This window comes from Botrytis byssoidea (genome assembly GCF_014898295.1).
Source record: "Botrytis byssoidea strain MUCL 94 chromosome Unknown BBYS_003, whole genome shotgun sequence".
Lineage (NCBI taxonomy): Eukaryota > Fungi > Ascomycota > Leotiomycetes > Helotiales > Sclerotiniaceae > Botrytis > Botrytis byssoidea.
In genome coordinates, this window is record NW_024065844.1 from 2120412 (window position 1) to 2135003 (window position 14592).

A 14592-nucleotide genomic window follows, 5' to 3' on the forward strand; every position below is an offset into this window, starting at 1 on the left:
GTTTCGCAAAAAGTATGACAAGGATAACAAAGATATATTTGCCATTCTTGAAGCTTTCTGGAGAAAAGAATCGACAATGCGTGTTGTTCTTTGGGGTTGGTAGCTCAGAATGCGTGCGGTAATTCACGAGTTTGATCACTAGCAGAGTAGTGGGGTTGCAGCTGCCGGAAGGGACTTGGGTAGATATGATGGGTAAGACACCGTACGCGTTCAAGGGTAAGGGAGTCAATCATTTCACCGAGTGAATTAGGATTTATTGAGATTTGAGACCTAAGATAGATGTTGGTTTGAGAAGGATACGGATGACGCAGCACCCACGATCTGTAGGTCCTAAATGTCAATATTGTATTCTACCCAAAGAGCTAGCCATTGTATAAAAGATAGGTAGTACGCATTAAATAAGCGCTACTGAAGGAGCTGGTCTCTTTCGCATTCGCTCAGGTTTAATACAGTGGCCATTGGATAGAAGTCATTCACCTACGTTCATGCAGTAGACGACGGACTGGAGCAGTTGGTCATGATAGGAGCTGTAAATGTCTTGAAGTACCTCTGTCACTAAGTCTCGGTAGGAAAGTTGGAAATTTCTCGCTATTCTTTGGCATGAGTCTATAGAGCTGATTTGCTTTCTATAAGAAGCGGCACATACGCTGTCATGTGACGGGGGAAAATGTGAGCACCGGGTCGCAGACAAGAAGAAAAGAGGACAAATATCAGCGACGGCTTTGCTCAGAAATCTAGCCAATGCCTCATGGAAATAGATGTGCCCGAAATTGGCGCTCCAGAATGGCGCTGGAATTATTTAAAGCAAGGTCAAAGTAGCAAGAGAAGATCATGTCGGCCGTCACAATTAGCGTGTTGTTCGAAATCAGCTTTTGCGTAGTGGTCTCCATCTCGCATGGAAGGCATGTACGACGACTGTGTTTCCACGGCGAGCGGAATCTGAATAATATAGAAAGGCATTGAAAATGCTCCTCCTAATCTTCGAGTTGCGTGCAAAAAGTGTAGTTGGCCTCTAGCATATTTGACACTGATGAGGAGGGCGATGAGGAGCATTCTTGGATTTCTTGTCGTGCCAGAATGCCCACAAACACTATAATGGTGGCACTAGGAGACTGGCTCAAGGTTCTGAGAGGTCTTTAAATGGCAATATAGGTCTAGCAGGTGTTTCAACGCAACAGGAAAGAATGCTTGTGGATGAATGTTAGAAGTCCAGGGAAGAAGAGAAGAGAGTTTGAGAAAGAATTTGTATGTAAAGTATACACAACAACTTGTCTTTCTTTATTCTCTTCGTCTTAAGCAGAGAAAATCTAAATTCCCTTTTTCTGGATCAAAAGCAGTTGGGAATATCGTCCGGTAGTCTTATTCGAGACACTTTGAATAGCGAAAAGTTGATTCCTTATTTTGTTACTGCGGTCAGGTCTTTGTGACTTCCAAGTGTCAAGAATACAGTCTTGCATCGTAAAATGACGCCTTCAAAGCTGGTTAACAATTTACATATACATATTTGATACATAAAGAAAGTATAGAAAGAATCTCAATGGTATGCATCTAATGGATGATAGGTGATATATTGTATAATATTGTTCTTGTTACAAGCTCAGGCTGCGTCCAATAGCTAATATCGTCGGATGGCCTTATTTTGAGAAGTTTCAACATTGGACAGGTATACTATAAGGTTGAGGCTATCATCGACTTTATACAGTGTATAAAAATGAAACGGAGGTAGATTAGCGATAAATTACTACGCTAGACTTCAATTTGACACTTCCTTTGACATTAATTGTTCACTTGGAAAGAAATACAACTGTGTATACCATTAGAGACAGATAAGGTGATGACCTGTAGATTTTTACTTTAGCTAAGAGCTTCAAGAATACCATTTTATCAAATAAAGACCTGAGGATGCCTGGTATGGAGTATGATTCTAGGTATGACAGTAACACCAATACTAAGAACCAGGAGAAGGCACAAAGCTTTCCACTTCTCCGAGACAGCCTCCATGGTCACCAGCTCATAGTAGGCATTGTTGAAGTGCTTGAGGAAGAGAGCGCCACAGAAGGGACAGATTCGCGGCCTATCGTTTCCTTCATCGTCAAGACCTCGTTGTCGATGGTTGCTTTATGGTTGAAAGTCGAGGAAGCTCTGTAGAAAAGGGTGCTGTCCCAATAATTTAGTCGCAAGACGATCAAAGCTCATAAACTGTTTAATGCAGGTGAATTTCGTTTTAGATGAAGATATTTTTTGTTAGAATGAATTATTGAACACGCTGAGCTCAATTTGCATCCGGAAACACCACCCACCCCTTCGAAAGACATATTCACTGAAATTTCTTCATTCCGATTCACTCTATTATGATTGTCGTCTTCAAGGCTAAGTAAAGCCCCTCTTGGGGCTCTTTTGTCAGCCCACTCACTTCATAATGAATTTGTACTGACCTTTTTGTGCAAGGTGCTGGGATAGTAACATCGTATTGCGAGCGGATTATTAGGAATCACGCACACAGCGCAGATAATTCTATACAAGTTGCTCGTCGGTTTAATCCTTTCGACTTCTCAAACGCCATATCTGAGCATCACTATTTCGGCCATCCAGCGACTGTACGAGCTCGGAACTATATTCAGATACACTTAGGAGTGAGCTGGCGTAAGAAAATAAAGGCAATAGAACAATACTACTCCAACACCTTCGCAAACCAACACAGGAAATAGAAGCGAACCTCAATTGAACCAAGCAGTGCTTGAAGCCTGTCGTTCCCAGCTAGTCATATATGGAGAGATTCGACCATTATGAATCTCAAAAATATACTCTGGTCTCTGAATCGCAAAATTAAAACCCCTTCACATTTATTTTAGACAAGCGAATGTTCATTGTCATTGCCACAAAAAAATCCCCTTACTTTATTTTTAGTGAGATTTTACAAAATCGAGTCTGTATTTAGCACAGAGCACAAAGCATACGTAGAATAACGAAACATCGAAACAAAACAGTGTAACAACAGGTACGCATACATTTACCATGGATTGTCTAGTCTAGTCTAGCCCAACAGATATTTAAGAAGATCCCCAAGGACTGGGCATAAGCTATTCAAACTCTAGTTCTATGGTTGAAAGACGAATATAACGGTGATACATTAGAAGGAGCTCCTCGGATACTTAAAATCTGGTATAAAACTAGCTCCTTCAGCCTTCATGCCACGAGATCAAAGAGGAATCATCGACTTGGTTGATTACACTAGTCAGTTTAGCGAAACATAAATAGCCAATAACAACCATTATAAAGCCACAATTAAGGGAGGGATCAGAGCTAAGGAGAAATGGTTTAATCACAAATATGAGCGTATCAATGCTTGCGAAACTGATCATAAAGTATATCGATCCAATGCCATGTACATCATATATAGCCGGCAACCAAGATATCTTCATCGTTTGAACTCGCGAATACATATCAATGAATTCTTTAGGTGATCTAAGTATATAGCTAGGCTGCATCTAGTCTCGAATTTCCATAAAGTTTATGGGAAGTCTTTTGACTCATGTCGATAACTGTTGCAAGCTCTCTAGATTTTTTATTTTTATTTTACCTCACTTCGGCTTTTGAGCGAGATCATAAGTTTGTCTCGAGGTTGATGTAAATGGATTCCTTCTTTATCTAGCTAGCTACCTATCTATATCCTCGATGCGCGTTGTGCAATTGAGTGAAGAGTTAGGCCAGATTAGACTATTCGGGCTGGCAGGCGCAAGGTGGGGAGATGAGGTGAAAGTAAAGTAGTCATACCACCCAATCGAACTTCTTCCTGGTTTCTCGTATCCTCACAAGAATAAGATTTCTGCCACAAGCAAGTATGCCTTTTCATGAGCTACCTTTCTAGATAGATCTTTGCTGGCAGAGATAACATAGGAACTTGGGAAAGATGATTGTGGAACTGGTATGTGTTGAATTTTGTAATAGAACATTCATCTAATCATCCAATGAATGTTGTTGAGATGTGTGACACAAACACGCCGAACAAGCCTGGACCCAAACTCAAAATTCCAAATTCCAAACCTCAATTCACCGAGGCCCTTCAGGAGATACCCCGAGCTGTGTAATCAAAAAGCGTTGCGAAAAAGATAGTCTAGAAACTGGCGCTGATACTTACCACCGTTTTGCTATTCCATTACCCTAAATACCACCCACCGATGCTCCCAAATACAGCCTTCATGTGCTCCTCTACTTCACACACCTAGCCTAGAACAACTGAACGAGCAGCATAAACACAGCAAAGAAAACTTAATCTAACTATTCATGACATCTTTTGTGAAAGGCAACATCGATTAATGATATGGGATACAAAGTCCAGGGAAGTGGGAATGGAGTGTGAACGAAATGAATTAAAAGGCGTCACTGAAATTAGGTTCTTTGGGTAAGGACATGTTAAACATCTTATGTCATGAAGCGGGATATGGTCAAAACTGGGAATGAATGGAGAGTGTAATTGAGAAACACAATATCCAGGGAACTCTGCGACCGTTTGATGGGGGATGTCTTGATGTGGTTGTGAGCATATTGTATGTTTCGGATCGGAAAGACTGGAATCGAGCTTTGCGTGGAGATTCTGGTGTTTAGCAATATAGGAAGAAAGTAGTCAGAGGATAGTGACTGTTAGTGACAAGAGAAATAAAAGGGAAATAAGAAAACCACGATCAAGAATCCCCTCAGATCGATGCATTTCCGGTGGAACTGGTAGTATTATAAAAATGCTAGGTCTTTCGTAGGCCCAGAAAACCAAATGACTCCATTTGTCCATAAAAGAATCTCCCAAGCTTTGAAACTTGGCAGAATGTGAGTACATATGCATCACAAATATCGCACCGCATTGCACTAAGTTGGATATCCTTCCTACCATCGTTGTTTGTACCAGTCTTGTCATTGTAAATGCTATTGATCAAGATCACGCAGAAAGCCCATTTTGCTCATCCATGCTTGATTGAAAAATCTCCCCGAAACTTTCGAAGATTATTCGTTCATTTCGTTAACAACAACAACCCAATTTCCCTTCCATTGCACCGCGACAACCATGAACAAAACATTTAACGGCTAGTGTTCATTGGCTTTGGTGCCTTACCCTTGGAACCTTGCTTGCTGACTTTCGATTGGGTGGAGACATTGGTCTTTGCCTTTGTGGCCTTCTTGGCGGCTTGCTCTGCGGCACGCTTCTCCTTAGCGGCCTTGATGGCGGACTCACGAGCAGCGGATCTGGCTTCTGGTCTCTGGTTTCTTCGCTCCTTGATGACATCGAGGGAAGCACCGACGATGGCTCTTTGGGACTTGACGGTCTTGCGGGAACGCTTCTTGGCGACTTCCTATATGGTGAAAACTGCATCAGTATTTTTCTTCTCCCGAATATCCCATGATGTCATGTATTCCATCTCTATGTGAATTAAGTCGCGGAGTAGATTGAAATATCGTACCTCAGAGACACCCTTCTTGTGTTGTCTTCTGAAGAGGACGGTCCATGCAATTCGGCGAGGGTTCTTGCGTTGCAAGAACAAAGATTCGGATTTACCGTTTTGGAAACGGAAGATCTTGGAGTCTCCACGGATGTAGAGCTTGCCCTATACAGTTCCAAAAGTAATTAGCATTGAATTCTTCGATACGCAATCCTTATGCGCCTTTGATATAATTCCCAAATCTGCACAGTCGTAGCCCAACAATTTGCCTTCCTCCCCTTTCAATCCAATCATCCATTTGTCGACCACAATCCATAATCATTCAAAGGGGCAACACTCGTACCTTTCCAGGGTAGATCTTGGCTCCGGAGAAGGAATCTTCGTAAGTACGCATGATGTCGACGGTTTGGCGTGGTTGTCGTGTGTTTGCTGTTTCCTGCGGAGTCGTGGGCAGGAAATTCAATAAGATCGCAAAATACCGAATTCGTTAGACTCTTAATTTTTTGGTTTGCGATTTGCGTGCGAGCGCTAAGATCTCGCTAATTTGGCCCTAGTGAAATTGCTCTGAGCCTTGTCCGCAGCCTCGACATTATTGACAGCCTTGCTTTTTGAAGACGTTTATCTTGACTTCATGCAAATTCAACCCAATTTTAGGACAAGGGATAGAAAGTATGAGGACTCTTGCAATTTCATATCCTCCGTTAAAGTGTTCTGTCCACTACATAAAGGTATAGCAACTCGAAACTCAATATATCAATATCACGTGACCTACCTCAATCATCCACATCCTCGCGCTATTAAGAAGGTCCAACCTTTCCGTTCATAAGTTACAAGTCCATCATCAACGGCGACCATGACTCTCGTGAAGGTCCCGTTTACTCCCGAGCCTTACCCTCCTGGGTCCTCGGAAAGACTTGAAGGTATTACTCAGGAAAGTAGTCATTGCTGGACACCTTTATTTCAGCATAAATGTTCATTTCCACCGGAGATCTTTTCGCAAGTCATGCTGAATTTAATTCGAAATCCAAATATCAATTCCAACCATCTATTTCGAGCCGATATCTCTTTAGAGCAGCCATTCAATGAAAATTTCCAAAATGATGCTTCAATTCCTGCGAGGATTGTTCAGTTCCGCAACTATACTCTACAGAAAGTGATGGTAAGAACTATGATACCCAGGAACATTCTAAAAGATAAGCCACTCGATCAAACGTGTCTTTTCTATGCGAATACTACAGATACAGGGGAAGTTCAATCTCTGGTTATTTATCTCCCTCATATATCATCACCTGATGAATCGCCATTTTATCACCCTGGAGTTTACGGAATTGCTTTCCAGCACACATTCAATCCTGTCACACAGGATGCAAATATTGCAATACACTATGCATTCTTCGACTCCGAACCTCGTACTCAGAAACTTGAAAGAACAGCTGAACATCTACTAGCTGCTCTATACAAGCACGGGCAAGGAACTGCTGCAGGATATGTCAAAAAAGTCCATCATGACACTATCATACCCCAAGCTACTGTTCAGAATACTTATGCTCGTCTCAAGGCCAAATATGCAAAGACTTTGATTGAGAATTGGGCTGAAGCCACAGATCCTGAAAAGCATGTTTTCGAAGATCTGAACATTGCAGCGTTTCTCATTGAACTTTGGGCCGATACTTATAAAGATACCGAATTTCCAGGTTATGTTGACATTGGATGTGGAAATGGACTTCTTGTTCATATTTTATCCGAGGAAGGTTACAAAGGATGGGGATTTGATGCAAGAGAAAGGAAATCATGGAGTGTGTTCGGGCCAAAAACACGAGAGAAGTTACAAGAACTTGTTCTGATACCTTCAATTCTATATTCAGAGTCAAATGAAAATGAAACCTCGGGACCTGATGTCCATGACGGAAATTTCCCTAAAGGAACATTCATCATCTCAAATCACGCTGATGAGCTAACTCCATGGACACCTATCCTTGCGAACATTTCTCAATCACCATTTATGATGATTCCATGTTGTAGTCATGCTCTCAGTGGTGCAAGATGTCGGGCGCCACCACCCAAAGGATCTGGAGGTACACCCTCGGCATACGCTTCTCTTGTTGCATGGGTCGCGGGTCTCGCTGAAGGATGTGGATGGGAAGTGGAAAAGGAATGGCTACGAATACCGAGTACAAGAAATGCGGCTCTAATCGGACGAAGACGAAAACTAAATTACGAAAATGTCGACGTACGAGAGTTTGTTGAGGTAAATGGCGGAGCCGCAGGCTGGAAGGAGAACGCATTAAAGTTGGTGACGGGAAAGGCAAAGAATCATTGACGGTCATTTATGACATTTATTACACATCAATCCTTCCAAGCAGCACACCACACACAGACGGACTTCAAGTAACACATCGAAAGTACAACAAAAGATGCCGTTGATATGTGACATCATTTTTCTCTTGAGAATACTCAGAGGGACCCAACGTCATCTCACCATCCCTGGAAATGCTGTTACATATGCCCCTACATCCTGGCCCTTCGTCCTGAAACCGAAAATGCCACGGGTGACAAGGTCCTGCCATATGCGTAACAAATGTGGCCCTATTTCCAAAGTTCTTATAATTGCTCGCTAATTATGAGGTCATTCTATCGTTCCGAGGAACGCCATGAGATGCTGATATATGTATGCTCACATCTCCAAAATCAATCTCGTGAATGTCGTAAAGTACGAAGGTTGCGAGGTGGAGGTGAAATATGGAGGAATGCGTACGGGTGAAAGACTCGGATTGGAATAATAGGAAATGGGGGACGCTGGGTTTTTGGCTGCATCGAAATTGTCTCATCTTCCCTATCGAAATCAATACTAACGTATCAAACCCCACCATCTTTCATCGGTGTCGTTATTATTGAATAATTCACCAATTCTTTGGTCTTTACTGCCTGATTACAATTTTGAACATAACTTTCTACCTCTGTGTTGTATCCTACATACTCTTTCTGCTTCCCTACATAGCACCAAGAACCCACTGTTCTAGTTTTCCTTCAGATTCTGTTCTTGATACCTAGTCAATACTAACTTCATGATCCTGCAGTAGTGGAGATATCGTCTACGACAGAGAATGCAGACCCTTGCTCGTACCCAGAAATGGACGGGATACACCACCCTCATATAACATCTTTTCCACTCTAGCCGAGGAAGCAACACCTCATTTGTACGGGCCAAACGAAGGGAGTCATTCAATTTAAGACACCTATCTATCACGTGTATTGGCCCAACTCAACCAAAAGCCAGTGCAAACAGTCACAGCAAATACTATCTTCACCATCTAAAGTTTCTTGCCCTTCGAATCCAAGATGTTCATCTTTCTGCGCGTCGTTTAATCTGTATAGTTTCGATACTCAAAAATTGTGTCTCATTGATAATCATCAGACCCATTTTGCATTCTTATTGTTTCAATAATTTTCCAAAATCAATTCTCCAAACACTTTCGAAGCCTTTTTATCTTTCGCTTTGTTTTAATTACCCCAAACGAATTTAACAATGACAAGCTATCCGAGGTCCTGAAAGAGAAAGAGAAATAGTCTTCACTTCCTGGTGGCATGCCGTTCAATCACAACTTTGGAAATAAGACACGAGAAGGGGACTCATGCACTTACTAGCTACTCTGTATGAGGATTCCTGCTGAGTTTGCTGAGGCATCATAAAGAGCGATTCAGAAGTTGATAAAGGTATTTTTATAGAATGTGGTGATCGGAGATGAGCGAGAGAAAGATGGCGAATCGAGAGAAAAAGAAGAATTGGGCAACATGGGAAGGAGAGAAACGACCTGGCAGGAGAGGATAGATGAGTTGAGCCTTGGAGCCAGAGTTAAGAAAAATAGAAAGAAAGAGGGAGGGAAGAAGACGGAACAAGATCCGGCAGATATAATACTGGTTCAAGTAGGTGATAGTCCGGGTCCGACGACGACAAGGATCGCGGAAGCGAGTAGCAAGGTATCAGATGGATCTGAACATGTCAAAACTCAAAGTGGCGATCAGAAGAATGGGGAGATGAGAAAAGAGGACAGGAGCAATGAAGCAAGTGAAAATGTGAAGAGCGTAGACTAAGCAGGAGAGACTTAGAAGGTATTGAAAAGGGGCACTATTCAGTCATTGCTGGCGCAGATTATTAGCTAAAATCAAATGGGATCTTGTTGATTTTACAACCACAAGTTTCTGCATGGTAATATGAGAGAAATTTGATGATCGTTTCCTTGAAATAGCGTCGCACGGCTCAGAAGGTAACTCAGGTACCTTGAAGAAACACCAAAGATTGTAAAGTATCACCTATTCAGAACCACAAGTGCCTACTCCGTTGAGTCGTCTGGATGTGATTTTTTGACCCGAAGGAAAAGTGAGATTCTGTCATTTATCAAATGAATACGCTAGAATCTTGACGCTTTTGGTCCCACAAGGAAGATATTGTAATATAGAAGGACTTAATGTGTAGTATGATTTTGTACAGCTAAGTAACCTTCGGACTACCTGAAACTTTATATTCATGCAGCGAGATGCCATAACATAGCCAAAGAGAGGATTATGATCATTCCCATATCAATGCTGTCACCAGTCCTCTAATATCATTCCTAATCGACTTTGCCTTGCGTGCGGGAAATTTATTCGACCTTGTCCTCAAAGTTCTCACCCTCGACCAAATCTGGGATATCATCATCATCCTCATCATCGTCCTTCTTGTCTTCACCACCCTCGGCCTTTTGCATGGATTGGTAGCTCTCGGCAAGCTTGCGGAGGGAAGCAAGGGAATCTGGGCCGAGTTGGTTGAGGATACCTGGGACGAGCTCGGTGAGCTCCTTGTCTTCGCCGTTACCGTAGATGGCGAAGGTGTTGGATGGAACAGCAGCGTGAACTAATCAATGAAAGGTTAGTGTAATTCCAGGAGCTCGTGTTGTGAGGTGGAAGTACCCTTTGGTGCAGCGAAGTGGATAACATTTCCGTCGGACTTGAACATGTTTACCTCCTCGATAGCTTGGATAGGTTGGACGTTAAGCTTCTTGAGGGAGGTCTGTAACTTCTTGTCGTCCATTCCGGTGCTCTTGTGAACATTCTTAACCTTTCTTCTTGGTGTACCCTTTCCACTATGTATCTGTTAGCATACCGATGCTACCCCGCTATGCGCTTTCCTCAGAGTCGTGCAGCTCGGAAATCGCGTTCGTAAATTATGAATCGCATAAGGACGAGGATTCTATCACATACCCTTCGGCCACATGTTAGCTTCTAATCGTTCAAATACCGGTAAGAATTGTATGGCACAGCCAGCTGGCATTCCAACCCCTCCATCCTTCAAAAATTCCCATCCCAAGCTCTTCAATCTTTCTGCTATTCGCGTCCTCTGCGGTATCCGCCGGAGTTAAACTCACCAGTTCTGACACCACCTCTGGCCTGCATTCTCTTCAACTTTTCCATATCCATGATTGCTATAGTTTGACCTTCGTCGAGAATTGAGGGGAAGTATTAAACGAGGAAGTGGAGGTTGTTCTGTGGCGAGTAAAAATTGTCAGTCAAAACTTCGAGGTATCTGTCCGGCAGAAAGTTTCGCGTCGATCGGATGTATTTTTGATGTTATACGTACAGTTGTAAAGATTTGACTTTCCTATGTAATCAAACTCGTCGTCGTGTGTTGAAGGACCTCAGCGCTCATTGTGTGTGCCAAGAATTTCCATTTTTAAGCGAGCATTTGTGTGGGGAAATTCTATAGCCTCGTCAATCATCAGCCAAAATTAACAATCTAACATGCAATTCACGACAATAACGACATTCAATCCAATGCAAATGAAGAGGAGGAGATGGTGGATAACTGTGTGCGAGGAAAAGGAACTTGCAGTCTCGATCTGTTGTGTAGAGTGAAGTCATGGCATTTTCACATATTGCCTATCAGACCGGTCTATGACTACTTAATACTAGAAACGGTAAGACATTACAGTCTAGGACATTCGTATAGGTGGTGAGTACTCTTATACGCCAAGAAAGGTATAGTAAACATATAGTGGTTCTCGAAGAAGTCTTTGCTATCTATCCTTTGACACAAAATCGGCAGATGAACAGATAAGTCAATAGGTATCATTCTATATATGATTGCTCTGAGGTAATTCATTACCACCCTTTTTTCCTCTCTTCCCACAATGGAAGCGAGACATTGAGAACTCATATGTACCTCATATACATAATCTTCTATATGCATTCTCAGCATTAAGCACATTGCGTTGCCCTCCTGCTTCTACCTTAAACTTGAGGCGGATCATACAAAGGCAGCTGGTGCGCACGGGACGATCACGTGTTAGTATTACAAAGTTCACGTGAGGAAGTCTCACGATCACCCATTTTTGGGTCGAACTCTGTAGGTAGCCAACCTGCTTGGCTCTTTCCTCATTCAGTCATCCATGGGGTCTTAGTTTTTTGTTCGGCGACCCTACGAGCAAATTGAGTCTCAGGAATGCTTCGAATCAAACAAATTGGTATTGCAACAACACAGATGTAGATGCTCCGGAGCCCATCACCCATCACATATAGTAGGGAAGAGGCATGGCTTGAATCTCATGAAGGGATAACCAAATATGCGCCTGAGCTTGATGAATAATTACGGTAAGACGAAGTTGCTTCGAGTACTTCTGAAATCTCATTGAGGATAGGTTCGTGATTCGTCCTCGAAAGCACAAAAGTTTATCTTGTGAGTTCTTTGTCTTGAGTATTCGCTGTAACTTCCTAGATGTTTCTTGGATTTACTAGAAGTTTTTTTGCTAATTATACCTCGTCATTTCCCGTCAATTTATAGAATCTCCTAAACGGGTGCAGTACAATCAAATCACTCCTGCCACTAATATGGTGCCTCCCCTATTTGGAGAAATTGCTAAATGTACAATTGTCCCATACCTCATACTACATACAAACACAAGGAAGTAACCTATTTCTGTTCTTCGACTTCAATTTCGACAATCAGCCACCTGAAACCGAGCTTTCTCGCATCTCCGACCATGGAAAGTGAGGCAGACCACGCTCAAGTCACCAAGAATCAGCATGCAGATCTTGCAAGAAAGTTCAAGCTGCATGGACCGAAAATCGAACGGATTTGGCGAAGCTTTGATCAGAGTCAACGAGTGAATGTTTTTAAAGTTAGTGTTGTAGAAGACAGATATTTGAAGCACTCAAAAGACCAATCAGTAGGAGCCCGTTCGAAGTTCGTCCCCGAAATGAATCTGCATGACATAACTACGGAACCTCAATATCTACTTGATCATCTGAGACACCGAGCTACAACATCTCTCCTGCATCAATATAGAGTGGGTATTCATGATGGACCAGGAGATTGTATGTTCGTCTTGGAGAATATGCGCGATAAGAATCTTCGCCATACTCATAGCTTCAAGCACTGTTTCACTGGTTCTTACGACGAAGAGACCTATGGTCAGTCATTCAAAGCAACCACTGCTGCTAATTACCGCGAAATCATAACTAAAATTGCCTCTTAAATTAAAGGGAGAACTGTTGTTTCTCGAGAGGCTGACGAATTGGTTCTCAACAGACAACTGCATACCTTGATACACCTGAATACATTAGTTGCGGGCATTCTGGATGCCGAACCTGCTACCAAATCTACGAAACCACAGCCCAAAAAGTCAAATAAGGCAGTTATTTCTGCTCTTTCAAGCCTTTCCATCGTTGACTGTCAAGAGAAGCTTTCGCTAGACGACATAATCAACAACTCACTCGACCAAAAAACCGCCGTGAGCGATTATCTGGTCTTCTGTTGCTCTGAATCATTTATTCTTCAACATATGGTCAACGGCTGGTACTTCAGTCGACCGGAACTTATACCTGATGAGAAGGGACGAATTCTCCCCTGGCTGGCCGATAAGCACATCAATACTTCTATCTTCGAGTTGATACACAACATGGCAACTGGAGTCGCAATCTGGGATCACATACATCGCCTTCTTCAACTTCTAGCAAAGAAGCCTGACGATAAAATTGCCAGTACAATTTTGCTTCAGAAAGCATCAAACGTAGCTCATCTCGAGTTCTTCAGGGCACAGAAAGTCTTTAAACGCTACGCAGCCTTGGGAACAGGTAAAAAGTACTTCAAACGCGTCTCGGGAAAGTACGATAATGGATCTGCACGAGTATTACTCAAGCAAGATCCAGAGCTTCTAACTGGGGAGAACCCACAACTTTCTTACGTGCTCCGTCTCTGCTCCCCTCGAATTGACGTCACCAACGCACTTCCTTGGGTCAAGAAACTAGAAGATCTTTATCGTCTTCACCCCATCGAGCTATCCGAAATGCATGATGGTGTTGTGGACGCTTTGATGACCTAGCGGTCATCGTCAGATTTGTTGAAATTCTTTCTGCAACTGTTACTCTGCCAGAAAAAAATGCTAGAAGAGGACCGATATACGTATCAAGACTCAAGAACTTGTTAGGCGAGCTTGAACCATTAAAGCATGAGGTTGATCTTTTGAAATTTGCAGTACCCATGGAAAACCTTCTCGAGCCGGGAATGATCGAAGGCGCTATTGATGTCCTTGATCAATTTACAGCGGAACGTTTGGGCACGAGAACAGGATTTCTGTACCAGGATCTTGTTGACGATTGCGTTTCTCAGGTTCAAGCTCACTATAATCAGCAGAAAGACAGAGTGGCACAGATTGGGAAGAAGCCTCCCAAAAGTTTTGAAGACCCCGCCTACGAGACTATGGGTCCAGATATCCTCATTCAGCAACGAAGACAAAAGGACAAGACTCGACCCACCAATGTCTCTCCTTATGATCTTACCCAAGATGATACTGAATCTACACAAGCAGGAACCGAGGAGTTGCCTCGGATATTCAAAGCTAACAAAAACACGGCGCAGGTCTTCTCCACCATGTTCGCCAAATCTGAAGCCCGTGGTTCAGTCAGCTGGATTTCATTTGAAACTGCAATGGTCGATTTGGGGTTCTCTGTCATTCCAAAATTCGGATGGGTATACACTTTCTCTCCAGCAAAAAAGGATGTGGGCCACGAGAAGTCCATCACTTTTCACCGACCCCACAAGTCGGAGATTGAAGGATGGAAGTTGGTCATGTTTACTAATCGATTGAAGAGGGTTTATGGATGGAATGAACAATCTTTCAAGGCTATCTGA

General features: G+C 42.7%; 5 protein-coding genes across 5 annotated transcripts; 3 read left to right on the plus strand and 2 right to left on the minus strand.

Annotated features, from left to right (window-relative positions):
* Window positions 1-5069: 5069 nt before the first annotated feature.
* EAE97_002052 (uncharacterized protein) lies at window positions 5070-5823 on the minus strand (the record flags this gene model as incomplete). Its single annotated transcript, XM_038872563.1, has 3 exons — window positions 5070-5342; window positions 5451-5594; window positions 5773-5823. The coding sequence occupies 3 exons, from the start codon at window positions 5821-5823 to the stop codon at window positions 5070-5072; spliced, it is 468 nt and encodes a 155-aa protein (XP_038737121.1).
* A 459-nt stretch (window positions 5824-6282) lies between these two features.
* Window positions 6283-7749, plus strand: EAE97_002053 (uncharacterized protein; the record flags this gene model as incomplete). Its single annotated transcript, XM_038872564.1, has 1 exon — window positions 6283-7749. One exon carries the CDS (start codon window positions 6283-6285, stop codon window positions 7747-7749), a length of 1467 nt encoding a protein of 488 aa, XP_038737122.1.
* A 1472-nt stretch (window positions 7750-9221) lies between these two features.
* Window positions 9222-9521, plus strand: EAE97_002054 (uncharacterized protein; the record flags this gene model as incomplete). Its single annotated transcript, XM_038872565.1, has 1 exon — window positions 9222-9521. One exon carries the CDS (start codon window positions 9222-9224, stop codon window positions 9519-9521), a length of 300 nt encoding a protein of 99 aa, XP_038737123.1.
* A 548-nt stretch (window positions 9522-10069) lies between these two features.
* EAE97_002055 (uncharacterized protein) lies at window positions 10070-10883 on the minus strand (the record flags this gene model as incomplete). Its single annotated transcript, XM_038872566.1, has 3 exons — window positions 10070-10320; window positions 10377-10549; window positions 10828-10883. 3 exons carry the CDS (start codon window positions 10881-10883, stop codon window positions 10070-10072), a joined length of 480 nt encoding a protein of 159 aa, XP_038737124.1.
* Window positions 10884-12442: 1559 nt separating this feature from the next.
* EAE97_002056 (uncharacterized protein) lies at window positions 12443-14592 on the plus strand (the record flags this gene model as incomplete). Its single annotated transcript, XM_038872567.1, has 3 exons — window positions 12443-12872; window positions 12945-13757; window positions 13784-14592. The coding sequence occupies 3 exons, from the start codon at window positions 12443-12445 to the stop codon at window positions 14590-14592; spliced, it is 2052 nt and encodes a 683-aa protein (XP_038737125.1).